The sequence below is a fragment of the Furipterus horrens genome, unplaced genomic scaffold (genome assembly GCF_987537825.1).
Source record: "Furipterus horrens unplaced genomic scaffold, mFurHor1.1.pri manual_scaffold_1, whole genome shotgun sequence".
Lineage (NCBI taxonomy): Eukaryota > Metazoa > Chordata > Mammalia > Chiroptera > Furipteridae > Furipterus > Furipterus horrens.
In genome coordinates, this window is record NW_028327171.1 from 92,269,324 (window position 1) to 92,281,924 (window position 12,601).

At 34.1% G+C, this 12,601-nt stretch overlaps 1 protein-coding gene across 1 annotated transcript in view; it reads left to right on the top strand.

Moving 5' to 3' along the window:
* DZIP3 (DAZ interacting zinc finger protein 3) overlaps nucleotides 1–12,601 on the top strand; it is a 113,528-nt gene that overhangs the window by 67,099 nt on the left and 33,828 nt on the right. The window contains 6 exon segments of the mRNA XM_090276379.1: nucleotides 97–122; nucleotides 3,100–3,265; nucleotides 4,753–4,845; nucleotides 4,999–5,126; nucleotides 10,158–10,226; nucleotides 11,996–12,092. Coding sequence (XP_090132505.1) covers nucleotides 97–122; nucleotides 3,100–3,265; nucleotides 4,753–4,845; nucleotides 4,999–5,126; nucleotides 10,158–10,226; nucleotides 11,996–12,092 — 579 coding nt within the window.

The following is a 12,601-nucleotide window of genomic DNA, read 5'->3' on the forward strand; positions in this document are numbered from 1 at the left end:
AAAAAGTTTGAGAAACACTGACCTAAATGTAGTCAGATCATTATGCTATATTGACAAAGTTGATATAGATTACTAATTGTTGATGCTATTTTTCAGAATAAGGAATCAAAAGAAGAGCAAGTGTAAGTATTAGTTTATTTACTTTTAAATTTTTTCTTAGTACTTTCAAAATGTGCTTTGCTAGTATGATACAGCCTTGCTTTGGGAAGTATTTTCATTAAGAAAAGAAAGGACTATTCCTTATCTTAATAAGTTGTCACAATTTATAGAAAGTGACAAAAAACAAGATTATCATCTACTTTGGTAAAATAGAATCTCTTGCCATTTTTCTGTAAGGCTACTCAAGAGTCATCCGATGTTAACCACTTGATTTGAGGACTAATTTTGGTCCAGCATAAATCTTTTAAAATATAGTGTAGATTTGGCTAACCACAATCTAAGACTTAGCTTTACTAAATAAGACTATTTACTAAGTAAGACTTAACTTTATTCTTTTTTTCCTGTTTATTATTGTACATCGTAGTATAGGACATATGATAAATTGGAGTGTTAGACAATACATAGGAGGTACTTGTCACTTAGTGCTGGGATTAAGAAAGTTTCACAAAAAGTGAGAAATAATAATTTAAAAACATTTAAAATAAATCATAAGAAACATAAGTGGCTACTTCTATAAATCCCACAAAACACGAGTAAACATAAATTCAAAACAGATATCCAAAGAGCTAGAATAACTTAACATATCAAGAGAAATAAAACTATCAAATAGCAAATCTACCTAAACAATCACATAGGTTAAGGTTACGCTCTGGTAAAATTCTTTCTTTTTTTGTAAGTTAAATTTATTGGGGTGACATTGCTCTAAGTAAGACTTAACTTCAAAGGACAGAATATTATTGAACCCTTTAACAAGAGTTTGTTTTGATTTGTTTTGTTTTAGTTTGTTTAATTAACCTGAGTTTTGTTTTGTTTTGTTTTTGGTTGGTTGTTTTTTAATCCCAGTTGTTAATAGTGAATTTTGAATATTTACTGAAAACCTTTTAATGTCTAAAGATCACTGCGAGCTGTATTGTACATCCATTAGATTGATGACAGTATAGTAGACAAAGGAAGTAGGACAGATAGTCCAATGAAGAGATTATTATACCCACCAAAAATTTGTTAACTGAAATTAGTACCTTTATAGAACTCATTGTGAGAACAGTTATCCTTAAAATGATAACAAGAACTTATATATTTTGTTAACTTTAAAGCCATCACTTGTAGTTGATATTTTCTCATTGATAATTGATATTATCCACTTGGTAAGTAAGTAGTTCATTATCCAAGATGGGTTTTCACTTTCTGTGTCAACAAGTCAAGACCCTAGAGCAGCAATTTTCAGCTGGTGTGCCACAAGAATTTTTAAAACATGCAGTGCCTGACTACGTAGGCAGGGGCACAGACTTCTTTTCCCTTAGATTGTCAAATTAAAAAAATGACAACAGCCAACACAACAATAACTGTCCGGTGTGAATGAATCAAAATTATACCTATTTTTTTTGGTCAGATCAGCAAAAAACATATTTTTTGGTGTGTCGCAGAATTTTAATAATTAGTTTATGTGTGCCATAAGATGAAAAAGGTTAAAAATCGCTGCTCTAAAGCAATAGTTTTTTGTTCGTTTGTTTTTTGTTTTAATTTTCAGGCTGTGTCTAAATGCAGTAAAAACTTAAGAGTGGAGTAGTGTCATCAGTCATTTTGCTCTACACTGTAGACCGAAACCTGTATGATCATCAAATCACCCAGGGAGCTTAGTTTCTAAATGAGAATTTTCAAATGTACACAGAAGTAAAGAAAGTAATGTACCAACATTAATACATCTGCCTATCATTTTGATTCAACAATTACCACTGTTTTTCCACATTTGCTTCATTCTTCCCTTAACGTTTTGTTCCTTGTTGAAGTGTTTTCAGTCCCTAAATTTATATAATTTTACCACGACATGTCTCCATTTATGTTTCTTAGTAATATGAACATTTTCTTATAGTATCACAATGCTATTAATCATACTTGAAAAATTTAGGAATAATTTTTTGGAGCTTTTAAAAATACAAATTTATCTATATTTTTACAGTTGTTGGGGTGCCTGGAAAAATGTAATTTTTTAAAAGTTCTTCAGATAATTTGGAAAATTAATTTTGTTTGAGAACTAGTGGTAAACACAAGCAGTTTATTTCACTGAACTTTCCAAAATGTTTGAATCATTCTAGAATACCTCAGTGACACCAAATGAGTGTTATAGTATTTTACAAGTTATTCTAGATGTCCATTTTTTAGGTCTCAGTGGCACAAAAGAAGTAATTGCATCCTAGAGTTACCTTTCTTCTTTCTATTCACTGATAAAGTCATGTCATTCATATCATGCTATAACTAAAAGTACTATATTTTGTTACCGTTCAATGAGATTAAGAAGGAAATTTATAGCTACTAAATAGTAGGCCAACGGAAAGAATAATAACCTGCATTTAGACATAGGTATAAAAATGGGTTAACGGCCTTTGTACATGTAGTGTTTTCATTCTTTTGCACTGGTTCCTAGTGACTGAAATCCATATTATCACTGCACTTTTTATATAGTCCTGTTACAAAAGAAACCTTTATATAAAATGTACTTTATGTTGCTGCTTGCAGCCTTCTATTTAAATGTACAATGCACCTAAGTGCTGAAGTTGACTATTCCAACCTACCTGTTAAGACGGTTGTGATAAAATAATATATATAGTGGGTTATGGAAATGCTGGTCGATATTTGCCAAAGTAATTGATATTAATAGTTACAATTAGAAAAAGGATCTTCATGGTCTCATAGTTCTTGAAAACACTAGGATGAGCAGAATAGTTGATTACTTTGATTGAATGCTATTTCAGATATGCTAAAATTTATTGTGCTCTTCAAGAGAATTCCCAGTCTCAGGACTGTCTAAACTTTCTTTGACCATGAGCCCTTCTGATGCTGAACATCTCATGAGACCAGTGCAATATTAATTTAGGACACAGTGGTTCAGATGAAAAACCTGTACAACTCTGAAAGATTGCATTAATTATGTCACTATTGTAGCTCAAATATGGTAGAAAAGGAAGAGCAATTGAAGAAAGAGCAAGCAAATCTACACCAAGTCAGTGGATTTATGAAAGATGATGCAACTGATCTTCAAGAAGATCCTGCAACTGAAGACAAGGTCTATAGCCTGGACGAATTGCACATTCTGGACATGGTAGAGCAGGTAAGCCTGACTGGAGAGGGTATAGCCCTGCCTTCCTTCTTCCAGAAATAATTGTTAATCTTTGTTTTTCCCGTGACTTTTTGAGCAGCATGTTAGCCTAGTGGTTTATGCTGTGTTTGTGAGGAGAAAGAAAAACAAAACAAAACTGTAAGGTAGGAACAGAGGAATGATGAAGGAAAGAACCTTAGAAGCTAAAACTTTTCACTTTAATTCTCAGATCATTTCCTGGCTTTAATTATTGGGCAGAGTTGATTACAACTGTATTCCTTGCAAAGGATTTATAGCTATCTTGGAAGAGGGGGTGAAACTAGCACAATCCCATTGGATTAAATTTCATGAGAAAAACAGTTTTGTAAAACAAAGCTACTTTCATTGTTTCTTTTCGGGGTGGGTGGCGATTTGCTGGCTCATTTATTTATTTGCCCCCCCCCCAATTGTATTTAAATTAAAATTGGTTATTACCATGAAATATCTCAAAAAATATCAGTGTACAACAATATTTTCTTGGGTTCCTTTCCTGGTAGTACTCATTGCCAGGAATGAGATATCTATATTTAAAGGCACATGTGAACAAGATTTAAGTACTCTACAGAGCACTTAATTAGACAAAGCATATGAAATATTTTTTTAAAAAACCACTTGATTTACCTACCCCACGAGAATTCTATACTGAGGTAATTTTATGATAACGTGTTCCATGGTTTAAATGTAATGATACAGTATATAGTATGTAGAAATATTGATTGTCTAAGGATATAGTTAGCACAAATGATTCCCTGGCTGATAGTACAACATTCATATAATTGTCATACATTTTGTCTCCTTTCCAATTATAATATTGTAATATCTATATTTTAACTGAAATGAAATATTCTGAGTTTTGGATGTCACACTAAAGTTTAAATGTGAGGCCTTTGATTTTCATTTAATAGCCATGAAAACTATGAGAACTTGAAAACAGAACAAAATGTCATATACCTTTTGGAAATAAATTCACTTTTACTCAAAGAACATTTAGCACCTGCTTTGTCATATGACATGACTGTGTGATCATAGTGTTTATAATATAGTGGAGAATTTGAATATTAAGTTATGTCATCTAATAAGTACTTGGGCAATTAAGGCTTGTCCACTCAATCATTGTCTGTGTGACCTTGTGTAAGTTATTCTGTTTTATCATCTCTGAAATGGGAATAATCGTCGCTTATCTCATACGGTTTTCTTGACAGTAAAAGGGTTCCCAAAAAATGCCTAAAAAATGGTAAGCATACAGGGAATAGCCAACAGTAACATTAGTGGACAAGTAACTATGTTATTATTTAGTGAATTCTGTAATTTAGGGAAAGGTTGGGTTTATCTAAACTAATCAAAAGGGATGTTTGCACTGAGATCTATAAAGCATGAATAGACAATAGGTAGTGACTTTAAAATATTAGTGCTTTTTTAAAAGAGGAAAATAAAGGATGCGTATTTCATTTGCTCAATAGGGCTCAACCAGCAAGGTATCCGCAGAATTAGGAGAAACTGAGAAGAAGCTAGCTCGACAACAGCAGCTTTATAAGTTGCACTACGAGTGTGAAGTAAGTACTTTTGCCATTAGATCTGAGGCAAGTCAGAGATAGTTCAAGTGTTAAACTTAATGGTATCTTATTTTTTTAAAGAACCCAGTTTTTTTCTTTCAATTTCTGGTGACTTGAACAGGATTAACTGAAATAATATTTTTCTTTGAGCAGGATTTCAAACGACAGTTGAAAACAGTGACATTTCAGTGGCAAGAAAACGAAATGAAGATTAAAGAGAGGGACAAAATTATTGCCTCTCTTAACCAACAAGTGACTTTTGGAATCAATAAATTTTCCAAGTAAGTACAAATCCATTAACAGAAATTCTGGGTTTGCTCCACAATGAATTCTATCTTTAAAAGATAATCCTTAAGTAGCCACTAGGTGGCACTGTGACTGCACATTAGGAACTGCCAACCATAGGATGATACTTGCTTAATAACCAACTGTTTTTGTCTTGCCAGCTGAATTGAGAAATAAGCAAATGATTACTCTATATATCAAGCTTTTCATGTATTAGATGAACAAGTGTGAAGATAATAGAATTTCATGAGAAAGATAATTAACTTTCAGATCATGACTCTAGTTTGTGAAAATGTGACCAATGTTTGGTTATTTTTTTATAGCATATAATAAATATATTTCTCAAAGACACCATAGAATCACTTGCATGCTTTTTTATGTTGGTTCCTGAGAGTATTTGTGTTCCAAGTCCAAGAGATTGAAAATAAATAAATTCCTAGTGACTATTATGACCCCTTCCAATTTGATTTCTTACAACCTTAAGTATTAAATGTCTAAGACTAAAAATTCTGCCTTAATAGGGAAAAACAAGTGTCTTGCTTTATAGTTTTCTAATAATCACTGCCTCCAACCATTATCAGTTGAAAGAGTAATATAATTTGTAACAAATTATTTTAACGAACCGTAGTACCACAAGATACCAGTCATCTATGAAGTCTAATTTGAAATCCTCTTTAGTTCCTAGACTGATAATAAGGAAAACAGACAAATTCTAGGAATATATTAAAGTGAGGAGTCCAAAATACTAATTGTAAAATTGGAGAAACATTTGGCAGAGATATAAATCTTAAATTTTCTCCCACATATCATATGATCCACCCAAAGGGGTTTTTAATAAGACCTGAATACTATAGTTCTGGCAACATAATATCAGTTGAAAATACTTTTAGGCTTGTCTCTGCTTGACTTAGAGCTATCCTTTAAGTTCAGAAGGAGGCAAACTAAGCTGGCTGCAATCACTTAAGAAAGATACAGAATGTTGTCTTTTAGCCTGGAAGATAATGACCAATCCAGAGATGTGTTGCATAATCAGAAATCAGGAAAGTAATGCTGTCCATGCAGATGGCCTTCTTCTCTCCTTCACTATCTGAGCATATCCCTTCTCAACTCTGATAGCTGACCCAGGAACCATTGTATGCTTGAGACTACAAATAGATCACTTTAGGGATGCATATGTCTTCACTCGGTAAGCATTCAGTGTTGAACATCCACTAAATATTAAGTACTAACTGAGAAGAACTATGTAAGATGCATGTAGAGGATACCAAGATAAGTTAGACATTGATTGTGAGCTAAGAGAGTATAGATTATTGTGAGGGGATTAAAATTACATATAACAGAGGGACTTCCAGTTCCACCAAGATTTAGTAGCTCCATTACTTGCAAGTCCTCCTTACAACTAAAACTTTCTGGACCTGACTTCTGGTCAAGATGGAGGCATTGGTAAATACGTTTTGCCTACTCACACAACCACAGCAAAAATTACAACTGAAGTACAAAACAACTATCACCCAGAACCATCAGAAAATCGAGCTGTATGAAAGTCCAACAACCAACTAATTAAAGAAGTCACATTCATCCAGATGGGAAGGAGGGGCAAAGATGCAGAACAGGTGGTCCCACACCCACATGTGGTGGATAAAATTCAGGAGGGATACCACCTCGGGAGCGAGGGATCCCAGCCCCACACCAGACCACCCAGCCCAGGGTTCCAGTGCCAGGAAGATAAGTCCCCATAACTTCTGGCTGTAAAAATCAGTGGTGGTTGGAGTGACAGAAGAAACTGGGATTCTCAGATATCTCCTTTTAAAGGGCCTGAAACGAACTTAGGACCTACGTATCCTCACTCCTTCTGGGCTCCAGCACTGGGCCAGCAGCTGGAAGGGCACCAGTGATGTACAGGGAGAAATGGAAGTGTCTGGCATCGGGCGAGTGCCAGAAGACAGCTTCCTTTGGACAAAACCCAGAGGCCAGGCAGCGGCCATTGTCCTTTTTCTGAGCCCTCCCCAAAGAGAGCTACATAGCAGAGACACATAATCTGAGACTTCATCAACCTGGTTCACATGGGTTGTCCTGCCCTGGGCATTATGGAAGGCTCCTCCCCATCCAAGTTACAGGTGAACTTTTCTAAAATAGGCCACACTGCTAAAACAGGGAGTCAGTGCATCTCTATCTAATACACAGAAACAAACACAGGGAGGCTGCCAAAAGGACAAGACAAAGAAATATGGCCCAAATGAAAGAAGAAAACAAAACTCCAGAAAAAGTACTAGACAAAATGGAGATAAGCAATCTATCAAATGCAGAGTTCAAAACACTGGTGATTAGTGTGGATGCTTAAGGATCTTATAGTATACTTCAACAGTATAAAAAAGACCATGGCAGAAATGAAGGTTACACTAAATGAAATACATTGAACTGAATTAACATGAAAATACAATATATCAAAATTTGTGGGACACAGCTAAAGCAGTTCTGAGAAGAACTAATGTGCTCCAAATCTCAAATGAATAATATAAGCTTCTACCTCAAGAACATGGAAAAAGAAAAGCAAGATAACCCAAAATAAGCAACAGGAAATAATAAACACTAGAAATAATGAGATTAAAAACAGAAAAAGAAAAAAAAAAAACAATAAAGAAAAATCCATGAAACAAATCAGTTTCTTTGAAAAGATCAAGAAAATTGACAGACCTCTAGCAAAACTGACAAAAAAAAAAGAGAAGGCACAAACATTGCCATCAGGAATGAAACATATCTCTACATCAGACATCAGCGAACTCTACTGAGTGAAAAAATCCAATCCTCAAAGCTTATATACTACATAAGTCCATTTCTCTAACATTCTTGTAATGACAAAATTTTAAAAATGATAAAAATGGAAAACAGATTAGTGGTCCCAAGGTTATAAGGAGATGGGAGTGGGCAGGGAAGTCAGTGTGGCTATAAAAGGGCAAAATGAGAGATCCTCATGGTGATAAAACTACAGTATCTTGAACTGTATCATTATCAACACCCATTTTTCAGGATAATACCATTGGGGGAAGGCGGAGAAAGGGTCATGGGATCTCTCTGTATCATTGTTTATACCTGTGCCTGAATCTATGATGATCGCAAAAAGTTCAACTTCAAAAAGCACATAATTGTCAAATGGAGCTATACTTCATAGGGATTTTGTTGTGATAAGGAAGAACTTAACTGAAGACATAGTATTCAACCTGGGCCAGGTAAGTTGAGATTGGAGAAAAGAGGACATCCTAGGCAGAGAAAAAAGCATGAGCACTGTGTGTTCTCATATAAACTTTTGAGCATTTTTTTGTTTAACCTGATATGTCCAAAGAGTATGTGATAAAAATATAAATAATTTTTAATTATAGTGTTGGTTTCTTTCATCTTAGGATAGGTGTTTAGTAAGAAGCAAAAAAAATTTTTTCCCTTTGGCCTAATTCTATGCCTATCGTACAGTAAATGTTTGGTAAATATTTGTTGATAATTGCAGTTTTAACAAAGATGATTTACATAGAGGTAACATTTTGTACAAATTGCAGTAAGCACTTAATAAATGTTAAGGAACTTCTGACAATAAAGTCCATATAGTAACCTTAATAGCTGGCCAGAATAAGTTTGAGAACTTCAGATATTTTAGGAGAGAAAATCTAATTCTACCCTATCATGTTATTAATGAGAGAAATAGAACTGAGAAGTTATGACTGCCTAAACATATATATAACTGGTTCATATCCAAGCTGGAAGATAAGAACTATGCATATTTTATCCTCTATTATTTATAAATTCAGGTCTTCTGAATTTCCTACCAGCTCTGTCAGCTCTTACCACCCACTCTAAACTGGAGCTGGGTAAAATACTGAACTAATGATGCATACAAAGGAAAGGAAGATGCCAGTTTTAGATGTCTTACTACTTTTCAATTCTCCCTACATTCTCCTGTATACTACAATAACAAAGCTTGTACGTCTTACTGTTTACTTGAGAACATGACCTCTTTTGTACATAAAGGGACCTGGTTTCTTTCATTACATTTTCAGCCCAATAGAACATTGATTATAAGTCCACAGCTTCTAAGAAGCTTAGAGTAAAGGTGAGTGGGTAGTCTCTGAAATCTAGTAGTGAGCAATCCAGCCAACATTTAAAGTCACTGTTTTAAGGCCGTGCCTTTCCAATAATTTATATTAACCAATACTCCTATATATCTCAAGTGTCTCAACATATTAGAAACTTAAGAAGCAATGTGCTTTTGCTATAAATCTCTTCATACTGAAACAGATAAACCAGATGTTGTAAAAGCTTTGTTGTGAAGAAAAATATAGCAGCACAAGGGAGGACCAATAAAAATGGTATGGAATATATGCTCACCGAAAACTACTACTTTCCATATTTCTTAATAGTTTCTTGCATATTAATTTTAAGCTAATCACAGATTATGTTTTCTGATTTAAGCAAAATTTTAATCCAGACTGTCCATGATTAGGTCATATGAGTGATTCCTAGTTTTAATTTATAGTTTTTATTTAAAATTTTCTTTGCATATAGTTCTATATTGAAGGTCTGATTTCTTTCAGACCTTAAGTCTTTAATAGTTTTCATGATTTGATAAATATAATACCTCTTTAAGGACCTTCAATTCTCAATCCCACATAGGCCTAGAACATCAGAAGACACCATCTCTGTTTTCTAATCGGCAAACTGAATTATAGAGAATTAAAGACATTTTTCTGAGTCATTGTGCTGGGAATACAAGATAACTCTCCTCCTTGGCTCTCTTAATTTACAATTTAGTTAAAAGTAAGGGGTTAGAACTTAACTCTTTATTTGGGAAGTCAGTAAATCAGACATCAGAAATAAGATAAATTTCAAAAGGACTAGATATCAGAATTTAGTTATTTTTAGGCCCAACACTTGTGGCCAAAGTGGACGTAGTTAATCCCTCCTCATCTGTAAGTAGAGCTGTTCTGACTATATTAATGACAAATAGTTTCTGACATTTTATAACTTTCTTCTTTGCTTAGATTACAGCATGAGAACCTTGCTAAAGATAATGAAATCAAGGACCTTAAAGAGCAACTTTCCGTGAAAAGGTACTAACAGCTGTGGCTTTGAGTGCACCCTCTCTGAAACTATGTATTCCATTCAGCACATTCTGGCTAGGGTAGCCATCTAATTTATCATCCAAACGGGCGCATTGAGCCTGAAATTGAGCAGTATTCATAACTACACTGGGGCAACAAGTATAAACTGGAAGTGTCCTAGGCAAATTGGGAGGTATGTTTAATGTAGCTCTGGCCCTGGAAACTGCTGAGACAGAATAAGTCAGCCAAGTTATAGCCCCACAACACACTACTGCAGGGACTGGAGCTTGTCGAGTTCTAATCTCTTTACCCTAGTCAATGCACCTAGGTGTGACTGCTTTATGAAACTGGCTTAGGTTTTATTCTCATTTATAGATTTGTAGGTAATTTTTTATAACAGTTTTTTTGAGATCTAATTTATGTAGCATAAAATTTACTCTGTTAAAATATACAAATCATTGGTTTTTAGTATATACACAGAAGTGTACAACCATCACCACTAATTCCAGAACATTTTTATCCCCCTAAAAAGAAACCCTGGATTCATTAGAAGTCACACCTCATTCTCTCTTCTGCAGCTTCTGGAAACCACTAATCTATTTTTTGTCTCTGTGGAGTTGCCTATTCTGCACATTTCATATAAATGGAATCATATAATGTGTGGTTAACTTATTTTTTTCAAGGTTCATCCATGTTGTAGCATATATCTGTACTCATTCTTTTTTGTGGATAGATAATATTCCACAAAATGTGGTATATCACATTTTATTTATCTTTTCATCAGTTTATGTACATTTTGTTTGTTTTCATTTTTGGCTGTAATGACTAATGCTATTAGGACATTTGTATACAGATTTTTCTGTGGACATGTTTTTAATTCTCTTGGGTATAAACCTAAGAATATGATTATTAAGACATGCAGTAAAAGCTGTTTAACTTTTTCGGGAACTGTCAAACTGTTTTACAGATCAGTTCACCATTTTACAATCTCACCAACAATGGGTGAGAGTTCTGATTTTTCCACATCTTGACCAATACTTATTGGATTATCTGTCTGTATTTTTCTCATTGTAATGGATGTCAAGCAGTATGCCATTATGGTTTTCATTTTCATTTTCCTAATGCTTAATTATGTGGAGCATCACAGGTAGCTATTGTCCATAATGTCTTTGATAAATAATGTCCTATCATCATCTCCCTCCCTTTTAAGCTATAAGATTTGTTTTTATTTTGAGGTGCTAACTGTAAGACTATTTTCATGCAGTGACCTAGCTTTATGACAGGGATAATAAAAACCTTCATAGTTGCTGTTGTTGGAATACAAAAAGGCTTATAGAAACTTTATGTATATGTAAAATGTATTAATAATAATACCTAACATTTATTTAGTACTTACTATGTGCTAGACACAAAGTACTTTATTTATAGTATTTGAATTAATTTCTCTATAGCTCTTTGAGGTAAGTAAAACAATATTCTCCATTTTTACATGTGAGAAAACTGAGGTATAGAGAAGTTCAGTAACTTGCCCACGGTTTCATTGTAGAACTCAGATTCATCCCTAGACAACTTGATTTCAGAGCCAAGTTTTAAATCATTACCTCTATATTGACAACTTTAAAACTTCTACATTCTTGATAGCTTTCATATGCTGTATACTTTTTAAGAAATCATTAATTATTCATTGAATAGCTTGTTATTTTTCCTTCTCCTGAATAAGGTAGAAAAGTCTGTTCTTGCTGCAGTGTTACTGACTCATTAATGATCATGTATTTCAGATCTCAGTGGGAAGTGGAGAAGCATAATATGGAAAGCACAATGAAAACATACTTAAGCAAATTGAATGCAGAAAGTAGCAGAGCTTTAACAGCTGAGGTGAGAGAGAGAGAGAGAGAGAGAGAGAGATGAGTTGGGAGGCAGGTTTTACTTGTGTACTATATACTAAAGAATTAAAAAAAGACTGTTTTTGAATAATGAGAAATAAGATATTTTAGGACCAGCCCAAAAATCTCAGCTGCAACCTTTGTGCCCTTTTTTTGCTTTTTGTTTTGATTCACTGGCATTTTGTATAATACATAATTACTTCAGTGTTGGTAATCTTATGTTGTTTTTCCTCAGATGACTTCAAGAAATTGGTCTGCTTCATTATGTGTAGCAAATGTAGACATCTTGGAAAAATTCTCATGAAGCCAGGTCACGAAGTTTAGTTTGGCTAAACTTCAAAGAATAATGTTCACTGTTGCCATACCTTCCTTCTTTGCTATTCTTACATGGATCTTCCAAAAGCACATATAGATCATACACTCCAGTGTCAAAAACCAACTTACCTTCTGGACCCAGAGATTTACCTAGCTTAGAACCCCACAGCTAGGGTCTCGCAAAAG